At 41.4% G+C, this 24,750-nt stretch overlaps 1 protein-coding gene across 1 annotated transcript; it reads right to left on the bottom strand.

The window, feature by feature from the left end:
• Positions 1–15,366: 15,366 nt before the first annotated feature.
• On the bottom strand, positions 15,367–21,059 carry LOC101474915 (kidney mitochondrial carrier protein 1). The gene is made up of 9 exons (XM_004567220.5): positions 20,775–21,059; positions 20,531–20,678; positions 20,146–20,240; positions 19,775–19,860; positions 18,907–19,002; positions 18,693–18,817; positions 18,035–18,158; positions 17,062–17,142; positions 15,367–16,586 (listed from the first exon to the last, which is right to left on the bottom strand). The coding sequence occupies exons 1-9, from the start codon at positions 20,836–20,838 to the stop codon at positions 16,545–16,547; spliced, it is 861 nt and encodes a 286-aa protein (XP_004567277.1). The 5' UTR covers positions 20,839–21,059; the 3' UTR covers positions 15,367–16,544.
• Between the last annotated feature and the right edge of the window lie 3,691 nt (positions 21,060–24,750).

Raw genomic sequence — 24,750 nt, 5'->3', positions numbered from 1 at the left:
TGGCGCAAAAAAGGTTGGAGACCGCTGCCTTATACGTTACAGTATGCCTGCATAGTCTCTCATTCATCCAGGTCATGGTAGACTTACCTGGGATTCATCACTTTTTCTTTGCAGAACTGAAGAAGAACTTGGATGAGAACTAAAATGTCTTTACATGTTCCTTTTTTTCGCCTTCCTTTTTTTGAGCTCTTAAGATCACACGTTACCAATTGATCAGTCTTATCTTGACCGGCTATCAAGGAGGAGTTTAGAATGGGAGGAGGACCCAAAGAGCTTTTGGAGGAAGCCCATACAGGGCTAACTCAGAGAGATAGACAATCTTTCACACCCACAGCCAATTTAGATTCACCAGTTAAACCAGCAAGCATGTTTTTGGACTGCGGATGAGTATCTGGAGAGCAGTCACAGAGGTACAGAGAGAACGTGCGATTCCACACAGAAGGGCCTCTCCCTCTGGCTCAAGGATTCAAAGCCTGAATCTTCTTGTTGTGAACCCACGGTGCTAAACATTGCAACCACTGTGCCAGCCCTGTCTGTTCTCAGTTTTATATCATTTGTCAGTGTTATTCTTACACATTGCATCCCTAATAGTGTTCACGTTCAGCTGGCTAGTTCTTAGTCTGTTAATTCTCAACAATGGAGCGACACTGACATGGCAAAAAAGAAGAAGAATACGCTGCAGGCAGAAATATATACTGTATTTCTCCACATATCTGTCGGTGCTATCCTGACACTCCTCAGGATTCAACTTCACGCCTGGATGAAGAGGAGAGATGGTGAGACTGAGACAGCCTCACAGATGGTAATCTTATGGGACCAAAGAAATACAAACCAAATGTTCGTACATTTTCTGCATTCCTTCTGGGAGAGTTTATTATGCCGAATGCATAAAGTATCAGGAACAGCCTTCTGATATTGATTTTCCTGTGCAAAACCAGCAGTCTCTGCGGTTTAAAAATCTGTTTTTGACCAGTGTTGTTCTCTTTATTTTAGCATCTCGTCCTTTGGGGCAGGTTTAGATTTAAAAAGAGAAATTAGAACAAAAGATGAACTTGGGTGATCTAATCAGTCAAGCGTGTGTATCTCATAACACTGAATATTTTGTTAAAATAACTGATATGTAGGGGGACTCAGCAGCAACTGCTTTCCCAAGAATTAGCTAATTAGCTTGTCTCTGCATTATTGTCAGTATAGCATTGTTTGTATTTCGACCTGTGTTGGACTCTGTTCATTGCCCACACTGCTGACATTCAAGAAAAAATGAGAAAGTATGTAAGAATTTATAATTATGCATGAGCGGTGTCGTAGTACAATTCATTTTAAAACCAGTCTTTTAAATTCAGATTGTGCTTTGGCCCTACTTCTTGGTCATGTTTTTGTTACCTAGCTGAGAGATTTGGAACGAGTAAAAAAAGAGATTCAGGAGGATATTTATGATGAAGGCTGGAGGCAGAGAGCGGGGAGAGTGGCCATGGGGAGGCTACACGTTTGTGGATCTTGGACTGGCTTTTGCTCACTGCGGAGACCTTTGCAAGGTCAGGAGTTGTTGTACATAAGCCAGGCCAGCCTTCATTCTTGGTGTGCAGTGTTAGCTGGCTTGCTGTGACCTATATTGTTACACTTTCCTAATGTTTTGGATCCAACTGACATATAGCAAGAACAACTTAGTATATTTGAATTAAATTTCATACACATTCCCCCTCAGGATATATTGTAACAATGCTTAAACAATTCATTCACTGCTATCATCACATCAATCGTGGATCTGTCCAGAACTTTCAAATCTAACCAGATTACTTTAAAACTAATTGTATTCCCTCCACTCTTAGCTCTATTTTGTGTTTAGTAGTGATCACAAAATATAAGTATGCTAAGGTCTAAGGTTTAATAAAGCAGGACAGATTAAAAAAATAATCTGGTCAGTCCAGATTTCTTTACAACTTCAGTTCATTGAGGTTTGGGGTACATTTACGCACATCTTTTATAAAGCCTAAAACTGGAAGAGGCAATTGTAGGACCTTGATTATTTTCTCTTTGTATATTTTCTGCTGTTCTTGGGATTATAGTCCCATTCACCCTGATTTTAGCTGCCAGACAGGAGGCGTCATATTTGACGCTGTGCAAAAGCAAGGTATCCAGCTTCTGTGGCTGCAAAACAAGTCCAAATTATAACCCCTCTACCTCCGTGCTTGACGACTAGTGTGAGGCATTTGTGCTGATATTCTGTGTTTGGTTTTCTCTAAACCTGGCACTGTGCATTATTGGTCAAACATGTCCACTTTGGTGTTGTCTGTCCGCAGGGCATTGTTTAAAAAGCCTTTTGCTTAGCTTAGATGAAGCTTTCCAAGCCTAAACTGTGCTGACATGTTCACTTTAGTGAGAAGGGGCAATCACAAACAAGCTATACCTGTTAAGTCTCTTTCTGGATCTTTTCTGGTCTGGATCTGGGGTAAGATTGCTGTGACATCCACTCCTGCGACTGTCTTGAATGTTTTCAATTTGTGAATAATCTTTGTCATTGTAGAATGATGGACTTCAAATTGTTTGAAAATGGCCCTATAATGCTTCCCAACAGCTGCTTCTCTAAGATCATTGCTAATATCACTCCTTCTTGGCATTGTGTTAACACACATCTGAATGCTTTTATAGAGGATCGATTAATCAAGTGTATGTGATTTGCAGCGACTTGGTAATTTACTGTCTTAATTTCTATGGAAACAGAAGGTTGTACTTAGTTTTTCACACACTGCTTCTGCATTTTGACTTAATTTGTATGTTGTTGTTGTTTTTAGCTGATGTTGTATTTAAATAATACAGATGATATTTTATCAATCGTGATATGCAAAACCTGTACTGTCAGCACACTAACATTTATATTTAGCTCACTGTGTTTAAAACAACATGCTCTCTAACCTAGAAAAACAAAATAGGTCAAAAAAAAAGAATCTTTCATGGGATTTGCTTTTACCAGATTTCACCTTTTTTTTAGTTATAACTTGGATTACAGATCTGGGTGGGGTTGGTTGCAACGTGTTACCAACCTGACTCAAACAGATTTGGATAAACTAAGTCTTGTGTACACAACAGCTAAAAACAACAACAAAAAAAGGTATCAGGAAACTACTCCATGTGGACTCTGCCGACTGAGAGAGAGAAAGAGTTTTAAGGAGGGTAAAACTTTGTGAGATGCCCATAATTGGTCAGTTGATTTTTGACTACATTTCCTCAAAAAGCAACTAGAGCAGGCAAGTAAACAGAAATATCAGTGAAAGCTTGGGAATGGTCATGGTTAAAAGAGAGGTTATCAGTTTGATGCTGGAAATAGCCCCCATTGCTACAGTCCAGTGTTTTGTTGACTCGACGATCCACCCTAGCGTCCTCCAGGCTGCTACTTTCTGGCTCCCTGAGTTCATCACCTTAAACCTCACCATGGTGTAATAAGTTACTCGTACAAACTGGAGGACAGTATTAGGTGATGACTGGTTTTGATTTAAATCTTGCTACACACTGGATATCATTTAACCACATATGATGTCTTATTAGCTGATCACTTGTTTTTATGTACTTTTTATTTATGTCTGTAGGTTACCACCATCTTTTGATACATGGTCACAAAGCACATCCTGCTTTTCTGAAAATAAGATGAATTATGAATTATTATTGCAGACTGCCAAGTTAATACCAACACAGGCAATTTTTTTATTTTTTTATTTTTAGTGTGTCTTTGACTGCATGTCTGTGGATTCTGTCTTTTGCATGTTACAGTTTTTTACAGCCACTAGGACACATTTCTCAATACTTCGGTCACTTTTGCAAAACTCTTCACACAATCCTCCTAACTGACCGTCAGCTTGGCAAAGCAGTTCATTTCACATTCAAAATGCACTACAGCTACCAAAACACTTTATTCAGGTCTCAAATAAACTCATTCTTCCAGAACACTAGCAAAGGTTGACAGCCGACAAACACACTTTGTCACCCACAAAACAATGACCTAAAAAACACTAACATGTAGCATTACAGTGTTTTCTTGTGTAAATCAAGGACACATCTCTGTTTATAATTTCAATATATGTTGCTGGAATGAATCAGACATCATGCAGAATTCGTTAATATTTGTTTATGTATTTTTATTTTTTTGCACTAAGAAATCCCAGAATACAAGAATTTGTATACACACCATCCACTGATACACATACAATAGTAATGCTAATCTACTCAGTCTTCTCCATTTGGCCACAGGTTCTCATCCACATCACATCTTATGTCATCTAGGGCAATACACCTAGGAAAGAATCTCCTGGCATGCCTGATCCATCCCTGGCAATCTTCTGCTGATATCTCCAGGCATCCAGCATTCATTGCATCCAGGAGGGACATTTGATCATGTGGATGATGGTCGTAAACCTTCCACCGCCATGAGGAAAAGAATTCCTCTGTGGGGTTGAGGAATGGAGAGTAAGGTGGGAGGAAAAGAGACTCCATTCTGGGATGGGCTGCAAACCACTCGGTGACTGCACAGGAGTGATGAAATGCCACATTGTCCCATACAGTTATAAATGTTGGCTGATTCCTTCTCTCCGCATCCCTTTCCTCACCTAGCACAACCCTTCCATAGAGATCATGCAGGAACGCAAGGAGCCGTTCAGTGTTGTATGGCCCAATCAGTGGTCTGTGTAACAGCAGTCCATCAGTGGATATTGCTGCGCACATTGTGATGTTGGCACCCCTCTGGCCCGGGACATTCACTGTGGCTCTCTTCCCAATCACATTGCTCCCTCGTCGCCGTGCTTTGGCCAAGTTGAAACCTGCCTCATCCACAAAGATGAAAATGTGGTGTGTTTGCCTGCCTTCAATCTCCATGACTCTCTAACATAAATCCACAAGGCAACATAAGCTGTTACAGTAGTAAATTTGTAAAAGTTGTCTGTGTGTGTGTTTTGTAATGACATTGAAGGAGTAACACCTGTGTAGATGTTCATCTACAATGAGAATCAGCTGTGGCTGGTTAAACTGCATTTTTAGATTTAAAATATGTTTCAATAAAATATTGCTGTTGGATTTTGCTGTCTTATTCAGTTTTGCATTATGTTATTGTTTTGACCATAAGTTTAACAGTTTTGAAAACAGTATGTAAGTACATGCAAAATGTCCTGTACGTACAAAGATTTTTGGCAGTTGTTGTGTCTGAGTGAGAAAATAATTCATGAAATTTGAGAGATGTAGTCATTGAATGCATTTTGTGCCAAAACAATGATAACTGATCCTCAGTTTAGCCCACATAGACTTCTGTTGTGCTCACTGTGTGAGGAGTTTTGCAAAAGTGACCTAAGTATTGAGAAATGTGTCCTAGCCTCTGTAAAAAACTGTAAGAGAACTGGAAATGAAAGTGGGAGAGAAAAAACCCCACTTTGAACTCTGGAATGGCATCTTAATACCGAGATTAGTGATGCATGCCTCCTATTACAGCTCGTCTGTGTGAGGAGAAAAAAATCCACCATGGAAGTGCGTGCTTGCGTGTCTGTGTGTGTGCCTCAGGTATGATTCATGTTGTTGGGACCTAATTCTGTTAATGCTGTCACAGTATGGGGACACACTGTATCTTCCTTACGAGGGTTAAAAGCATTTCTACTTTTATAAACAGCCTCACTTTAAGGTAAAGACATTTAGCGAGTAGTGATTATGGATGGGGAGTATCGTAATGTCCTCTAAAGTTATGGTACACACTTGTGTGTACGTGTGGTGGTGGAAGGGGGTTGAGCTTTACTGCAAATTAACAAGAAGATCATCAACTGTAAAAACATAGATGGGTTTTTAGCTGTGTGTGCTGAATACAAAGCAAGAGTAGAAAGGGGGAAAATAGGATAAAAGCCGCCCATTATCATACAGTTACATGCCTTAAAGCACTGTTGTTGTTGTTGTGGTTGTTTTTTTGTTTTTTTTTAATGAAGTCTCTTTTCTTAATGACGTTTTTGGGGCATGTGAACGTGGAGACGCATTATATCAATCCAGGGGGTTCATATAGATTGAAAAAGTACAAGATCATTTCCAAGCATGCTTAGGATTAAATGATGAAATATTAATGTGAATCACCCAGCCTTGTTTTAACCTCCCTGTTCTTAATAGCATCCTTACCAGCAGTAGCAGACAGCTTTAAGGACCTGTTTATGTATTATAGCATAGACGCTCCGAGCTGGCAAACACAGTAAAGCAATTAGCTGCTTAATATCCAGATGCCCCCCAAAACACCCCTCCACCACCTCCAAATTGTTAACCGCCAAAAACTAAAGCTACAAGAAGAAGCGGTATTGGGTTTAGATTTATGAGACGGCCAGAAATACACAATTGCTTGCTGACATGTGGTCAAGTTGCTAAAATAGAAATGTCAGTTTAGTGAGATTTATTGAAGGAGGGCCTATGGATGATTTTTATGCACCAAAAGAAAGAAAAAAAATCTTGTGCAGAAATACACTCACAAACCCCGCTAACTAGCCGAAGCAGTCCTTCATGTGGCTTCAGCACCCAACCCCTTAAATGTTAACACATCACACACACCATTCATGACAGATGGAACTTTATACGTGTGTGTGTGTGTGAGAGAGAGAGACAGAGAACAAGCGCGCAACCTCTTTATAATACACTGGCCCCTCTGTGTGAGCGGAGGTCAGACGACTGAGCTTGCAAACGAGATGCACTCCTTGTGTGACTTTAATTGGTGTTGTGACCTTATTGGCAAACAGTTTCAATAAATCCACTCGGTGTGTGTGTGTGTGTGTGTCTGTGTCTGTGAATGGAGGTTTTTAGAGCTGTGCAGTACTTGAGGATGTAAGTTTGTGTCCTTCTGTCTTCTGTCTGCCTTTCTATAGTCCACTGTTTTACAAAGGCAATAAGAACGACTGGTTCTTATCGCCTCTTGTTAATCAACACAAATGAGATCTTTTCTTTGATTATCACATGATTGTTCATGTTTTTTGCGGGTTTTTTTAATTTTTTTTTTTAAGTGCCACATGACTGCTGCCTTTTTACACCAGCGTAACGCATAACGCAAATAAGTAGGTTATCAGGGATGCGATCAGAAAACCCTTCCCCGAGATCACACTGTGGCATGTTCTTTGAAACGCAAGCTTCCTGCCAGACATTGTGTCAGACTGCACCTGTGGAGCTGAAAGAGAGAGGAAGAGAGGGCGTGATGGGCCTCTCACCTCAAACAGTCAAACAGTTGCAGCGGCAACAGTGGCGTGATTGTTCCCTCAGCAGATTACTGTGTGATGCGAAGCCTTATGCCTCCAGAAGACATGTGACTCTTATTTGGTTAAGATAGGAGAAGAGTTACATGCCTGATTCTCCTCCTTTTTTTTTCTTCACTGCCTGTGTGTGTGTGTGTGTGTGTGTGTGTGTGTGTGTGTGTGTGTGTGTGTGTGTGTGTGTGTGTGTGTGTGTGTGTGTGTGTGTGTGTGTGCCATGATTGATCTGTGATCCCCTACAGTGCCTGGCCTACTTCACTCATATGACACAGGGAGGGGAACTCACAATGAGACCAATACAAAGTCAATCATTTTAAAAAATATCTCAGAGAAGGCAGGGAGATGCGTGAAAGTGGCACAAATTTTCCCACTTTTGCAATAAAACTAGAGTAAATGGTTTCTTGAGAGTATGCTCTGCTTTATGCACCTTTTCTTGAGAGCCATGTTAATTCATTTGGTGGCTGCTTCTCCACACAGCAGAGATGAGTTTGCACATTTGCTTTCTCTCTCTTTTTCTCTTTTTGCTCCCAAATGGCATCAGACAGATTTAGACTGAAATCCTTAAACGCATTAAGCAGTGCAAGATTTGACTCACTTCAGGTATTAAGGCTGTACAAGCATTAGCACACCGATGAAGACTTTACCTTTGGCTCTTTGCAATCAGCCACAAATATGAGTCAGAAGATACTTCAGCTCATCCGTCTATGCTGGGCTACCTGAGTTCATTTAAGTATCCTAAAAGCCTGCTGGAGGTAAAAACACTATTCCCTCATCTGGTGTTTTTGGTGATGTGGCCAGCACACTGTTGCCAAATCTCAGTTGCTGACTTGGATTGAGATCTGGCAGCCATGAAGGGAAGCGCTCGTGATTCAAATTGTTTAATACCCCAAAACTAGAACATTTGATCAGCCCGCATGTCAAAAGATGCTGTTTCGTGCCAACTAACGAAAACTCTCTTGATGAGAATCTTCACTATCTTCACTAAATCTTAAATAATATGAAACCGCAGTGTGCTAGATACAGACTATTTAAGGGGGAATATCGGGGTAGTATGTGTTCCCTGGACACTACAGCAGCATAAATATCCCACAACGCTATTGGAGGAGCTGTGAACATAGCTCGATGGCGATCAAGCCAGCCGAGCTCTCACTTCAGTAACAATTCAGCTTAGGTGTTTGATGCATGATGTGACTTTGCTATGGATAACATACTTTTTACATTTTGGAATCATTACTTGGGGGATCTCGCAAACAAAGTCAGGTCATCGCAATAATCCATCTCCAATTACAGATGCATTTCTGTGGAAGTGACGCCAAGAGCATCTGAAAAGCTACAGTACATAGTACTGCTTATTTTATTATCTCTGCCCAAGAGGCCGTGCTTTTGTTTTTCCATTGTGCGAACACAACAGATCAGAAACTTTTACTTTTCACAAAACTTTGTAGAGGTGTAGAGTGTTGTTAGCAACCCATTACAAATTGACTCACATCCACCAAAGTCTTCAAGAACAACGTAATGATTCATTGGTCGAAAATTAACTTTAAAAAAAAGCCTTAGAAACTATGATTCTTACAAGTATGGTGTGCGTTGTTAACATAAAGAAAGTACCATAAAAAGATTTCAAATATCATGTCACCTTTGACCTTTGAACTCTTCTTCAAAGTCAATAAACGGATCAGAAGGTGAAAGTGATAAAAATGCTAAATAGAATTATGTTTCTCACTGCCATTGTTTGTACTGACAAGCTAGAGGCATATAGGGAATGATTTATGGGCGTTCCAAATAGCACGTTACTTTGGACTTCTGACCTCTTCCTTAAGGTCAAATAAGGTCAAACTTTCATGGATGTCATAAAATTCAAAAAATGTCTATTATCTTTAAATCTTTGCTTAAAATACTGCTGCCTTTGTTTGTACTGGCAACATTTAGGAAATGATCCTGTATATGGGGATTCTAAATATCACATTATAGTTTGCACCCAAATATCATGTCACATTTGACCTCTGACCTCACTTATACATTTAAAATCTTGCCTTTCTTTCAGCTTGACCCCAAATCATTACATCTATATAGAAAGTATCTTGTAAATGAGAAAAATAATGAGCTGCCTGGTTAGTTAGAAATATATTGTAGTATAAAATTGAAACATACGGTAAAGTTATTCATGCACAGTTGTTTACAATTCAAACTTCTTATCCATTATTTGCTGCACCTAAAAAAACAGTTGTTTTTACTGTACTATGAACTACAGTTACAAAGAACAAAGACAACTAAATGAATATGTACAAAGCACAATGAAATACATCCCAGAGAAAATACATATATGTTACCTATTGTCTGGGATTTTAGATGACTGACAAGCCGCTAACAAATATCAAATATAAGCAGTAAAACAGTTTGAGACACACACAGGAGGGACTAAAGATGTTAAAGAAGGTAATAATGAAACCAATAAACAAAATCCAACGTCGCAATAACTAAAAAACAAGAAATAAAAACTTGTTCATGAAAACTAAAGCAGTTTTAAAACAGATCCAGAGTCTGACAGGCAACGAGTGTCAGGACTTTAAAAAGGAGTTATATGTTCTCCTCTTTGTCAGCCCTCAGGCGTCGGAGGCTGAAATCAGTTGTAACTGATTTATGACTTCTTTGGGTCGACAAGATAGGAGAGCATTACAATAGTCTGGCCTGTTGGATATAAAAGCCGCAATCTCTGTGAAGATCAAAATGTGACTCTGCTTTAACTACTTTTTTTTTCTTCTAATGATTAAAAGCAGATTTGGGGAGATCCACAGACGTCACTGATTTCTACGTGCCTGCTGGCTCCGGGTAAGTTCCAGAGAATTAAAATGTGTGGCTCTCCAACCCTTTGAACATCTAAATTAGATTATAGTTTCATGCCGACTGAGCTATTCGAAGTTTGGGGAAAGAGCATCAATAAGACCTGTGTCATCAGTACAGGTGTGGAAAGTGGTGTAGAGTCTCCTGAAATCACCCACCCAGGGGAAACAAACACACTGATTGTGCGCTTCGTCTTACAATAAATTAACTCACCTTTCTGAGCAAAATTCAGTTGAATTTCCACCTCGTTTTCTCTAGATTTTCCAAAATAACACATAATTAGTTAATGAGTGATAAAATCTTTGGCTGTACTGTTTGGATCTACTTGTGATTCAGGTTCTCCTTTTAGTCTCCTCAATTTAACAAGCACCTTAATGATTGAAAATAAGGCATCCTTCTAAGGCAGTATTCTTCCTGTTGCTTACATTGATTTTCCTTCTTTTCACATTCAGATTGAGAGTAAATATTCCACCTGCTGATATTTGCAGGCATCAGGCACCACCAGAAAACCCCAATCTTTCCAGTTTTACCCATTTTCTCACACCACTCTCAAGTCAAATAATGTCAGGACCAATAAGCCTTCGTCTTGTGGCGCATTTGTGTCTCGAGTCCTCGGCACAGCGGCTTGACAAGCGGGCTTCATATAGATGCTAATTGGAGCGCAGCAGAGAATCAGGACATGTGTTGCATCCTCTCCTCTCTCCTACCGATCCCTTCTCCTCTTGTCATCTTCTATTCTCTTTCTACGCAGGCTCACCCCCGGCTTCCATGCCAGCTGAGTTCCAATAAAGTTCCCCCCTCCCATATCTCCCCCGTTGACTCCATCTAACATCTCATTCCATCAGTTCATTTTTATTCCCATTCCCCACCTAAGTCTTTCACCTGTCTTTCCCAACTCTTCTCACTTTACCCCCCATTGCCTCTGCCTCTTTAAAAAAAAAATGCCAGAGATAAACAGAAGTGGAGAACAGCAGCTTCACACAGTATGTGGGAGGGCTCTGGTGTCAGCTAGCAATCCCACTAAGGCCACTGGGATACATCAGAGGCCCCTGTGTGTGTGTGTGTGTGTGTGTGTGTAGTGGGGTTTTTTTTGTATGGATTGTGTGTACTCTGTGGGCATGCTGTGCCTGTGCGCCTGAGGGCAGGGAATTTTAAATCAGGCGTCCAAGGAAACTGATACCGCTGCATATTTGAATATTTATTCCTTATCAGAAACTGGGATATTAATGAGGGAGCTGTGACTGAGCGGGTTACGGAGGGGGAGACAGAGTCTAGCTGTTGGGGACAGGCAGATGGTGTGTTTACACCTCAGCTCCTGTGTCTTAGTGGGAAGAAAGTGCATGAGCTCTGCCTAGTGTTTATGCTTGGGAATTACACAAAGCAGAACGAGTCTGACAAGAGCTCTGTGATGGCTCTGTTCAGTCCAGTCCGTCCATCCATTCTCCTCCATTTGTCCTTATCAGGGTCACGGGGGGGCGGAGCCACATCAATCCAGTCATATTTTGTAAACTGTCTAAATTTAGATAGCAGGAAAGCAATAAATTGCTTTATTTACGAGGAAAAATTGCAAAGCAGTGCTTCCGTAGTACACCACAGTAAAGTACATTGGGCTTACCACAACTCAGTCACAGAAAACCTCCATCATACACTGAACGCACTTGGCTTCCTTAAGAACCCGAGCCTGCTTGTGTCTTTTTTTTTTGGTCTTCTGGTTCAGCCTGTTGTGGACGTGGATGCCCAGGTACTTGGCATGCTGTTCCAGGATAGACACGTAGCAACACAGTTGTCATCCTCCTCCTGAAGACGATCACCATCTCTGCTCTTATTCACATTCAGCAGCAAAAGATTCCTCCCAGACCACCACAAAATCATCCACTAATGATCTGTATCCCGAATCTGATGCTGTATTTTTCTTTTCTTTTTGTTTGTTTTTAAAAAAAGGAAAGATCATGTTTGATTTCAGTTCTGGCCTATAATCAATCATATAATGCTTTAAAAAACAGAAGGTGTAAATAATCGTTTAAAGCTTTTCAGCTCGATTCATCCCCATGACATCAATAGGCTTTGAACAGGCTATTTGCACATGGGCTCAGGTGTGATGAATTTTCTTGTCTAACTCTCTGCAAGAAAGGGAATTTGTATAGTCCCCAAAATGTCAAACTGTTCTTTTGAAAATAGCAGAACACACTAACAGGTCATTTAACTTTTATAAAGACGTCAAGAAGCTTCACAAGTGACATGACTTAACTTCCCCTGACTCTTGAAGCCTTAGAGTGAAAGAAGTCAGCATGCGGAACAAATCTCCCCACGCTTTATCTCCTTTAACATTCACTCTGTTGGCCCGTTCTCATCTTAATGGAACAATGGAGCAGCATTACCAGCGGCTCATCCTTGTGATCCTGTCTCCCTGGGGTTCCAGTCCCCTTCCAGTGGTGTGTGAATGTAGGTCGACCGCGCTGTGATCTAGCGAGCCTGTTGTTTGTTTGGAAAAGGAGTTTCAGTCAATATGGACGGTTGAGTCAGGCACTTGAAGATTTTTATAAAAGTAACAGAAAAAGGAGGCGCCGTTCTCGAATTGTCCTTTTGATGATCAAGTCAAAGAAGGAAAGAATCTGTATTTAAAAGGATGACAACACTGGCGAGTAGGTAGTGAACGGCTGCCCCTTACAAAGTTTCTTTCAGTACAACCAAAGTTTAAACTAGACAAAACAACATCCATGTTTCATTCATACTTAATGATTATAGGTATTCTTCAGGAATACTTCTCCAGGCTTCTTGAAGGACATTCAAAGCTCTTCTTTGGCTGTTGGCTGCCTTTAGATGATCCCACGCTGCTTCAGCAATGTTGATATCCGGGCTCTGGGGAGGCCGATCCATGACTGATAGTGTTTTAATGTATGTTCTTCTATCTAGATGTACTTTTACTGCATTGGCAGTGTTTATAATTCTATTAGTCTTGACCTCTCTCCCGACCAAATTCTGATTCGTCACTCCATAAGACCTATTGCCACTGGCTTTCAGTCCAGTTCAGCCTTTTCTCCCTGTTTTCCTTTCTAAAGAAAGCAGCTCTCAGATCCTGGTCTCAGGTCTTTGATGGATTTTTCTTCCTTTTTGACATTCAGATACTTTCAGTTCATCTGTTGTAGTTCTTTTTCAGAGACTGCTAAATACCATTTCATGCCTGTCACGGTGTGTTATCTTTGAGATTTTTTCCATAGATGCAAACAAAGAAATGGGAACAAATTGTGTGTTTTTGTGAGAAGTGCTTAAAGATACAATTTAAAATAAATTCTTTGCTAAGCTTTCTGCTATGTGTACACAGTAGACTGGTTCATCACTTGTTATTGCCTTTTCCTTGCTTGAATGATTCATAAGGTCAGTTAAGTGGCTCACATTAACATTCCTCTGTAAATGGTCAGGTACAGTAAATGGACTGAAAATGAGTGAAAAAGCAGCCAAGGTCCAAAGAAAACTTTCAACAACGTTTTGCTAAAGACCACAAGTCCATCTCCTTGGAAGCAAAATCTAAAGCAATCAGGGGTAACTCAAGACTTTTGTGCAATACTATGCACAAATACTTTGAAAGCTTTGTACTGAGCTAACCAAATGCTGGCTTCAGCCCCATATTTACAGACAGAGTGATATTTGTCATCTAATTTCCAGCAAGAAAGCAAATAAGTGTATTTCCCAAAATGTCAGTTTTTGTTTTCTTTTTTATTCTCTTATCCTGCAGCGGTTTGCTGTAATTTTTCTTTTCTGAAATGTACTCCGAAATTATCTTTGTGGTTTTGCAGGGAAGAATTCCTGAAGAATAAGCTGACATCTTTGCACGATCTATTGTGTTCCTCACTTCCAAAGCCTCACTTTGTCAGCTTGTTCTTCGCAGGCAGTGTATGGCTGTGCAATTTATCAAAAATATTTACCACAGCCACGATTTCAAATTACAGAAGGCTGCACTTTTTCCCCCCCTTCAGGGGGGAGATGTTTCAGACATCTCTCTAAGCACAGTATTTTGATGTTATGCCAAATCCGTGACCTGCAAACAATGTGCTTTCAGGATGGAAGTCATTCATTTCTTTCCCCTCAAATATAAGCATCAAGACAATACAAGGGAAAAAAAAAAGAGATTTGTCCCATATCTGAAAATAAGTGTGAGTAAAAAAGAAATGGCAATAGGCCTGTGATTTCTGTCTTTGTCAGCACAGTGGGGCTTATGAGCGCCAGAGTTCTTGCTCTGAATGGATCCTCAGACTACGATAGATTTGTCTCCTTGTCTGCATTTCCATCCACTCGTCCATCTGTGGGTTGCAGCATTTTCATTAGAGAAACGGCTGAAAGAACAAAAAAAATAGGCAGAGAAAAAAATAAATGAAAAAAAAAAAGGGCAGGGTGTTTTGGAGCAGCATAGAGCCTTATCCCTTAGATACAAAAGCTCACTCTGATCCCTGGAACACAATAGAGCCGGTACCCCCCCCCGCACATTTGGGCCAGGCATCAAATAATACCCATAATGTAGCATGTCTGTGACTGCTGGAATCCCCCGTGGTCATACTTGTCCAGGACTGTGCCAGAGATGGCTAAATTGCCAACTTACAGATGCCGAATCCTGGCATCAAGCCACACGTTATTCTCATTTCTGTTTTACACCTCGCCTCATGGATTCTTGTTCTACCTCAATTTGACACGGATTCGAGCCCTAGAGGTCTAATTGTGCTGTGGGTGGATCGTACCCAAGTGTTAAAACCTGTCCTCCTGCCACACTCTGCTGCACTGTTTTTGAATCGAGCTATTCCACCCAGCCACGCTCAGGACGCCAACAGCAAACGCTGCGCTGAGACTCAGTGGCTGAGATGAAGCAGACCCAACAGTATCAGTTCTCACACAAGTAATAAGTCCCGCGGTGGCGCTCCCTAAATAACACAGCGAGGCACAGATCCACGCAGAGACCTGCGCGTTCGCTGCGGCGCCTTCCACTCCCCTGAGCTCCTCAAACAGCTCTGATGAGGGAAAACTGGGGAATTTACCCACAGAAATAAAACAATTACATCTTATATTCCCCCTGAAAAATTCATAACGTTCGTGGGATGCCGCTTGAACACGTTTGAAAGGAACCAGGCGATCCCCGAGAAACACGACTGTGCTAGATTTGTGGCCTCAAAGCTGAGGTTTGGGAATTAAAACAACAAAAACTCATAATAAACAGATACTGGTGTATTCAGTTATGCTGAGGTGAGTGTGTAGCTCCACAGTGCCACACTGTGGTACCAGGAAAGGACAATACTGTGAAAAATCCATGTCCTTTATTTATAATCATTTCAAATATACATGGGACATTTATATCAACAAGGTATAACAAAAGTTACACTGGCTTATACTTTGGCAGCAGCAATAGCTCACACACACACATGCACACATAACAGCCAGCGGCATATTCATTCCTCACAATAAAAGCTCACATTTACAGCAAATGCAGTATATAGAAATACATTTGGCGTTAATTGCGGCTCGCATGCAGCAGTTTGGGCGCCTTAAAGCATAAACAACGGCACGGCAGCCGGCTCAGCGGGCTGAACCTGGAGCTGATATAATACGTAGGTTTATGTAACTTTTTCTTCCTCCAGCAGACCAAATGATAACATAACGGGGAGCACAGTCAACCCTCAGCTGCCTGAGGTCACACTCACCGTCTCCACTTGCTGGCATGAGAGACCACTAATCACCACATATGGACAAGGAGCTGTTTATGAAACTCATTTATTACAGCACGCCAGGATTATTCCCAGCTCTTTGCTAAACACCTCAGGGAAAACTCTTTGAAATAATTTTACCTTTTCACACACCCGTCTCTTTAAATTTAGAAACACATAAATTAATAAAAAAAACTAAACAAAAAAACCCAAATACAATATTCACATTTAAGTTTGTCACCTCGTGCACACTAAACATCTTTTCAATCTATTCATAAAGGGAGTGATTATGGCGATTGTCAGCTGCTGTCCTTATGCAGCGTAGAGCTCAGACAGCCCCGCATCTCAAACTAAGGCACTCGGTTATAGAGCACTTAAAAAGTGTAGAAGCCTCGTGTTTTCCCTGTGACTTTAGAGCCACCTTTAAGCAAAGTTCCTGGGACTGTTGGTTCCCAGTCAGTAAATCAGGCCACGTGAATCTGAGGGAATTGTATAGCAAATGTAAAGTTGCTTAGCCTGACGTAGCATTTAGATGAGAAAAAGTATGAAATACATGGATCTGTGTGTGTGCTGTGTCCACATTCACCATAGGCTTCAGGAGACACTCCAGACACGAATCTGGCAAATTCACATTCTGACCCTTCAAGCAGGTCTACATGTGCGTTCCCCTTTCCCCTTGCTGGTTCCATCAAGCTCGCTTTCCCAATCTTGGTCCTCTCAGCTCCTCTTGGAGCGTGCGCTCACACTCATCTCCGCCATGTTGTTCTGCTGATCACACGCTGATCTGCTTCAGCTGTTCATAGGTGAGGAAGAACTGAAAATTGGAGTAAAGGAACTTAAGAAAAAAAGAGGAGTGGACTTTGTTTTTTTTGGTCAGAATGAGTGGCACCACCGAGTCTCTCTTGTTACTTTAATTTCTGCTCCAAAAAGAACTAATCTCATTAGATCTTTCAGGCCTGGTTGGAGCACAGTGAGTATCTGCCAGCCTTTATTTCCCTGTTCAATCACCTTTAATCCAGTCTTAGCCTTTGATAATGTTCACTCTCCACACCTTTCCCTATTTCCATCACATGCAGCTATTTGCCTCTAATCAGTACCAGTCGGGCAGTGAGGCAGTAGTTTCACAGAGTTAATAAAAGAGTTAGCGAGCGTTTAACAAAGCCTTCCTCAGTGAAACAAAGGCAGCAAATACATAAGAGAATTTCCTACAGTTTAGAAGGTGTCGCACCACAGAGGATATCTATCTATATATACAGATCACAACATCTGTGTGGAGTTGGAAAGGATACAATGATGTTCCATGGTCCTAGGCGCAGCCAGTTGGGGAAGAAACCCTTGTAGAGGGCCATGAAGCCTTCAGAGCGCCACGTCTGAAAGAAGAAAACAAACACTCTTTACTCTCTGATGATCACCCACTCTGCGCATCTATTTACAGGAACTGAAGAACGAGTGAAATTAAGGTCTGATCTGGATATTCAACTTTGCTATGACAGTAATTATGTACCATCAAGAAAAAAAAAAAAATCATACATGACCAACTAATGGAAATGTCTAAACTTCACAGCTGCTGAAAGTCATGAAGATGTCTGCATTTTAAAAAGTATTCCACAGCTCAATAAAGATGGGCTTTTGCATGAAAAACCAAACCACTAGATCCTGTACTTCCCAGAATGCTCCTCTCTTTTTGCTTAACTGTCTCCCCTGCACTAATTTTCATCAGGGATCATTTTCTCACATTTTACATGTGATACAAATAGAGCACAAAATTAGTTCAGGCCAGTCACAAAGTGACGTTCAGCCTAATTCTCGATCCACTCCAGCTGACAGCCCTGTCGATGCTCTCCTACACATTCTAATGACAAATCAAATATAAAGTACAGCATTTAAGCTGCTTCACCTTATCCGCAGTTGCTGCACACCTGCAAGCCACTTTGTACCCTACTCCAAATTAGCCTTCATGCTGATTCTGAATTTCCATATATGTGCATGAATGAAAGGGCGAGAAGGTCAGCACCGTATTATTACTGCAGACGGAAATATCAATCTTCCTTTGAAACATCGATTACATTTGTTTTTAGGGCTGAAGAAGCATCTTGGATGAGAGCTGAAATATCTTCACAAGCTTAAAGCAGTCCAAGTGCCTTCTTTTTCAAGACTGTGTCTGTGTTTACATGATGAGAAGACTTGATTCAAAAATCGATGGAGTAACTCTTTACCTAGAGGGCAACAGAATCTAAGCACGTTTCAGGGGTTCTGACTGACCTGCAGCAGACAGTCTAATGTTCCCTGGTACAGCGCTCCTCCTCTCTGGTTCATCATGCGTGTCCGGACCACGTCCACTGGATTTGATGCCAGAGCCCCCGCCAAGCCGCACACAAAGCTGGACCTGTTGACCATAAGGGTAAATGCATTATGTCCCTTAGCTATGTTGCTGGTACTAAAAACAGTCTTTATGGTAGTGTGTACACCACCAGTACAAACAGAAAATATTCTCAGCCTCGTCCAAGTACCCACATGGCATTTGCTGCTATAAATACAATCACTGAAGTCTCTGGCAGGTACAAACTTGGCATCACTGCAGCTCTGAGCAGACATCCTGAAATAACTAAGAGGAATACTGTGAAATGGTTTCCGCTGGGAGTGCTGAGTAATCTCTACAATACAGCACAATACCTGTCTGTATAACAGATATTCTCAGGAAGACCTTTGTATTTTAAGGATTTTTATGAAAAAACAAAACAAAAAAACAACAACAAAAAAACCCCTTCCTTTCAAACAATGAGCCAAAATCTGTATTTGATCTGTTTTTCTGGCTCGAGTCCACCTGAATGTATTAGAATACGCCCCACTTGCAAGCAATTTCCTGAATGTTATTGCACCACATGACACGATAGCCAAAGAGGAGCCAGTTCAAACTCACAAGAAGTGTGTGTACACGGTGTCCCCCATGTAACCTGACAGGATGAGATGCTTCTTGGTGAGGTCGTAGACTGGAAGCTCCACCCCGACCACGATAGCTGCCCTCTGAGCTGTTAGAGAGACACCCTGATGCGGAGAGAGAAAAGGTTAAAGTTGGGTGCCTGTACTATCTCAATGCTGTATATACTGCTGTCATTTTTGAAGCTTCTCTGCACCTTCCACAGTCCTCTGGTCCCCTCCTCCTGGTAGATATTAATGAAATTGCCCATCATACTGCCCTGGATCACATTTCCCTGAGCTTGCATGCGGATCTGGGAGGACAGAAAGAGGTGAATGTTACGAAGTTGAACTTGAAAAGGGCAAGAGTGCACAAACGATGTGTAACGCTGCAAAGCCAACTTAGGGGAGTGTGTATTTCTTGGGCTTCTATTGGAATTTAAAAGTTTGCTGGAATTGTTTTTGGCAAGCTCAGTACTCAAAAGTATTTTCCCAATCCCCACTTCCAAGAACCCTCCAGCCCATCCTTGACTTGTTAGCAAATCAGGCCTGGTTTATTTCTTGGCTCAGTGAAAGGCTTGGCATGCGCAGCTAGTACACAATGTGATCAAAACATAATGTTCCCCAACAGCAGGCCCGTGTATTACCCTGTTAACCCTTAATAGACTGCAGACAGAAGGTCATGTGGCTTACAAGGAGTTTAAAAAAAAGCCACGCCTAGCCAGGACACAGTCTGAGCACAGACAAGCACTGGCAGTCCTGCACGCATATCATTTACAGAACACTATGCTAAAACTGTGAGGTTTCACTCTATAAATAACACATAATTGAGGTCACAGGGACACCTCGGTGCCCTTCATTCCACTTAACAAAAGTTAAGACTTGGGGAAAAAAAGAAGACATTGCTTCCTCAAGACTACAACTCCTTATACAACAGAACAAAAGTGAAAAAGCTGCAGTCTGTATCTGCAAAAAAAATGGCTCCAGGCCTCACCACAGTTCCAAAAACCTGTCAGACGTGTCCTACTGCCATCTGATAAAGAGAACACAAGATCCGAAACGACCCTCATGTGTGTAAATAGTTACCTTAAGCACATCAGTAGGGTTGGCGATGGAGGAGGAGATGACACCGGAGAGAATGCCACACAACACATTAGTCAACAGCGTCTCGTCTGAAAGAGAAGAGCGAGTGGGAGGCAGGCTGTAACTGTGAACAAGCTGCGTTTGATATTGGGCAGCAGTCAGTTTTCAGTGTTTCACTGCAGGCGCTGACTGTTACAAAGAGCTCTCAGATGAGGAAAAGTGAGGATACATGTTTAAGTAGGTCACACACGTGCACATCTGTGCCTCATCTGTGACCTTCAAGAGGAATGTGCACATGTTGCCATAAACAGCAGGCTGAGTGTGTGGTTGTGTGTGTGTTTGTTTCAGACAGAGAAAGAGAAACTGAGACTCACCCTCTGGCCTTTCAACCAGTAGCCTCTTAAAGCTCTGGTATGTGCCAATTTTTATGGTCCCGTAGGAGGCCTGCCGTAGCATGGCAGGAGCAATCCTGCAACAAAGGAAGTTTACTTTCATTACCCAGTTCAGCAGTATCTCTGAAGGTTTTTGGCTAATCTAAAACAGAGCTTCTCTTTCGAGAGTCGAGGAAGAGGTTTTGATGTGGCTGTCAGCAAAAAAGGAAGTGTACCGAAAGAGAGGAAGTGTAAAAATTTCTGAACATACAGAAACACACAAGGAATTTGTTGAAAAGCTTTGTCAGATCTTAATGCAGTTACGTTTGGGAGCCGAGGCTATGGAGACCCCACGTACAACACTAGCATGCGAGTCCGTCCTACTGACCCTGAATACAGAGCTCGGAGCCCCTCCTCTCTTCCGATTCTCATTATAGCGTGCAGCATGCCTCGGTAGCGGATCTCTCGGTACTTGCTATCGCCCACTTGACCTTGTACCTGAAGGCGCGTCTTGGCTAGGTCGATTGGAAATGTTCCTGCAACACAGAGCATTGTATTAACACTCACGCGACACTGTAAATAATTAATAATCAACAGGAAGTCACGCTGCTCGGCCTAGCTGCATCACTCACCACATTCCGCCGTCACTGAAGCCAACCCGCCGAAAACAAAGGGCTTCCAGTTGACGTTAGACATCTTCCCACGCTAGTACCGAGTGCACTGTTAAAAACCACCGACTAGCCGCTGATTAGAGAGGAAGGTAGATGGGTTGGAAGGGGCAGCAATGCTAACAGTGGGGTTACTACCACCAACTTGAAAGCCGCGTTTCAGTCTGGGGAGCCCAGCCCAACAGCCCTCCTCCCCTGCTGAGTTGGAAAGGAGCCCCGCCCCCTCTTTCCTACTCTGCTCACTGCCTCCACTGTCCCCGCCTAAATGCTTGCTGCTAGGCAACCGTGTCCAATTGCAGAAAGATGCCCAGAGGCTTTAAAGTAGCCGACACTGTTGCTTCTTTTGCAGTCACTCACACTCTAAAACAATTTAATTTGACTGGATAAAGATAATTTTCAAATATAATAAAACTGGTCTCTAATTTCTCACACTGTAATTAAATTATATTTAGTTTCTGTGTACAAGGAGATTTATTTAATATTATTATTTGTATTTTTATTTTAATGAAACCCATAGTTAAAAATTGAAGACTGTACTGTACTGGGGGTTTTTTTGGTTGGTTTTACAGCAATGGCAGAACATGGAACCTGGCAAGAGTTCCTGCAAGTTAGGAACATATGCTAGCCATACCAGAGAGATATAACAGCACAGAGGGTTTAAGATGCACTTTTAAAAGGAGTCATATACAAGTTGATGAGTCAGAAGTTCACTTCTGTTTGATGCATCTATACTTAGCTAAGTTGTTGAGAATATCCTGAAGTTTTCTGTTGTTTTTGCTGCTGTTTGCTGTTGTCATTGTTTAGCCAGCTAATTGTCATCTGTCTGAAACATAAACATGAAGCAGGATTTCTTTTCTACCTTACCTTTGGCTTAGTAATTATGTGGTTGGTTTCTTGCCACATACATAAAATGCAATTAGTGATGTCCATCTGGGCCACTGTAGAGATGATTGGACTTTATGTAAGGATAACACACAAAAACTGACATACAATTCTTTTTTTCTTTTTTCTTTTAGAGATTTGCACAAAGAATTTAGTACTTGGTAAAAGTAAATGGTTGTTTGTTGTTGTTGTTATGGTTGTTTGCAGTTGGTTGTGTGTAGTGTGTATGTATTGGTGCCAGTGTTAATGTCCATCATGTCCCGCATGTATTCATCATGGGTACAGAGGGCAGAAGGAAACTCATGTTTATAGTAAACACCGAAACACAGGACAGACAAAACCCTGGAAAGCACCACAGGGCTTTCATCTACTGTAAACATCTGAGTTTTTATCTGAAACATGGACCTGTCCAACACAGTGTGAAAACCCAGTGTGTATAGCAGCACACAGGTAAGGTCTTTTGTACATTTGGTACAAAAAATGAATTGGTGGGAAAATAACCATAGAAACCAACACAATTGTTTTTTGTTTTTACCAGGCATGAAACATGTTAATTTCATATCTGAAGTTCGTTATATTAACATGTGACTCTACAGGAACTGATTCACTTTTGGCAAAAGCTTCAAGTGGCTGTTATATACGCTGCTATACACACCACATATCAACAAATGTTCACTGTCAAACTCAAAGTTCACTAAATTTGTGTTGTTCTTTATCTGCAACACTTAATTTTTAGTATCAATGCAGAAACAAAGACTACTTCCTGACATATTGCGTGAGCTTAAGATGACTAAACGCTTTGACATATTCTTGATGAAAGGACAAACATATTCATACTCAAACATATGTGTCTACAGGTGAACTAACTAACTCTTCCATGCACTCTATGCTGCTACAGGTTAATGTGACATCTGATCTCACTGAGAGAATATTACATTTATTTTACCCATTCAGAACATCTGGAGCTAATGTTTTATTCTGTGTCTAAAGGCAAAAATAAGTTAAAATTATTAGTTGTTACAGAAGATATTGGATTAAACAAAGAGGATGGAATAAAAAAATAAATACATTTAAAAGATATTAATGGTCATAAACCCAAATTAAGCTGAATTACAGAAATTACTGACATTGTTCTGAAGTCAGTTCCTTGATCAAACTGTCATGACCATCGATCAACAACCACTGATCAAAGACCACCACCACCCCGCTCAAACCAGTGTTTGGTACATCTTTCACTATCTTACAACGCAGTGATTGCAGCAAATGTTTCTCCCACTGAAAACGTTACATCCAAATGAACAAAATCAATCTTTTGGTTGATGATTAAGCATGCATCAAGACATTTTTTCTTGATGCTTCAGAAATAAGAATAATATTATTTTTCAAATGTTCAAAAACATCTTCAACATTCCCCTCATAGTGTCACAGTATACACAAAAATATTCCAGATTTTCATTCATTTATTAATTCATCCAAAACTTCAGTGAAGACAGTGAGAATGCTTTTTTCTTCAGTTACCAATCTAAGCAGCTTGGAAAGAAAAGCATCAGGACTCTGTTATGTTTCTTGAAGACGTTTCACCTCTAATCCAATAGGCTTCTTCAGTTCTAAGAGAAAATGGTGGAGAGTCACAGATTTTTAAGGCCTTTTGGGAGTGTCCCCAAGAGGGTCACGGACCCCCTATTGATCCTCTGCCTATTCACACAAGCCAAGGTGTGAAAACAGGTGTTGGTCACTATCAGCCAAGGTTTCGGGTGAACCCATTGTGAAACATAGCCCCACCCTATCATGTGACTTACTGAGGTCAGAAGGCCCAAGATATGAGTGGGTGTTAACGTGTCTCAAAACTGGATCATAGCCACCCGCTCTGTTCAAGGATGGTCATTCACAGTGGGCGTAGATGACTTCTTTCACTCCTCTTTCAAACCATCCTGTCCCATTCTGTCCAAAATGTGAACATTGGCATCCTCGATAGAGTGATCTTTCCACAACCATGTTTTGTCTGTAGAAACCCTCGTTGTATTTAAAATATGTGGTGGTAAGTAGAGCTGGGCCATATCATACCGTTCACAGTAATACCGGTATAATGTTGGGCAACGCTAAGAAAATGAAATATCGCAATAGAATATGGGTAAAACACGCATGCGCAGTGCTTTTGTTTTCATACACACATGGCGGAAAAAGCATGGCGGCGACGGAGAATGAGAAGGGCGAAAGCAGATCGTTGAATGAAACGGATGAACCAGAATTGGTTTGTAAAAATGCTGCAACTTCAGTGGTGTGGAACTGGTTTGGCTTTTACTCAACAAAGCACTATTTTTGGTAGAGCATGCTAGCGGGCCGTTGTTATTACTGTGTTTTTTGGATGGATTGTCGGAGCATTACGGCTATCGTAGGCAGGCGCCTCACGGAGTGATACGTACTGTGCTTCAACACAGTATTACGGTATTGTGTGTGTATAACCTCTTTTTAAGTTTTGTGGATATTATACATGGTTATGCTGAGGATATGTCGGCCACTTTCCCCTGGAAATGTTACAAACAAACACTGCTCACGCCTCACAGATGACAGCTTACGGTCCTGCGTAAAGATAAAAGCCCCGATTTGCAGACGCTGTGCGCAGAGGTTCGGGACCAGAAGTCCCATTGTAAACATACTAAGGCAGACCCGACGATGTTTCCATGAACAAGCTTTTCAGCATCTCTTTATTGACCACTTTTCACACACGGTTGCTGTACGCATACAGCCGGCTGTAGCTTTTCAGCTCACAGCCCGACACACACCAACACAACAGCATAGGTAGCACAGACGTAAATATGGCGAGGCGTGATTGTGGGTGCTGCTCAGGTGCGTCGCCTCCCCTGCAGCGGCGCTGCAGACGATGCCCCGCCACATACATTAACCAGGTAAAATACATATTTAGGCAGAATTTTGCAAATATCTGTTTTTCATCTTTTAGCAGCATAGTGCTTTTTTCCAATTATTTTTTAAAAGTCCGGTCAAGGCTCCAAAAGCCCAAAGGTGATATAACAGTTTTTGTTTGCTACACGGATCATTT

This window comes from Maylandia zebra, linkage group LG18 (assembly GCF_041146795.1).
Source record: "Maylandia zebra isolate NMK-2024a linkage group LG18, Mzebra_GT3a, whole genome shotgun sequence".
In the NCBI taxonomy this organism is placed as follows: Eukaryota; Metazoa; Chordata; class Actinopteri; order Cichliformes; family Cichlidae; genus Maylandia; species Maylandia zebra.
The sequence above is the reverse complement of the archived record's forward strand: the minus strand, read 5'-3'. Positions and strand labels throughout refer to the sequence as shown.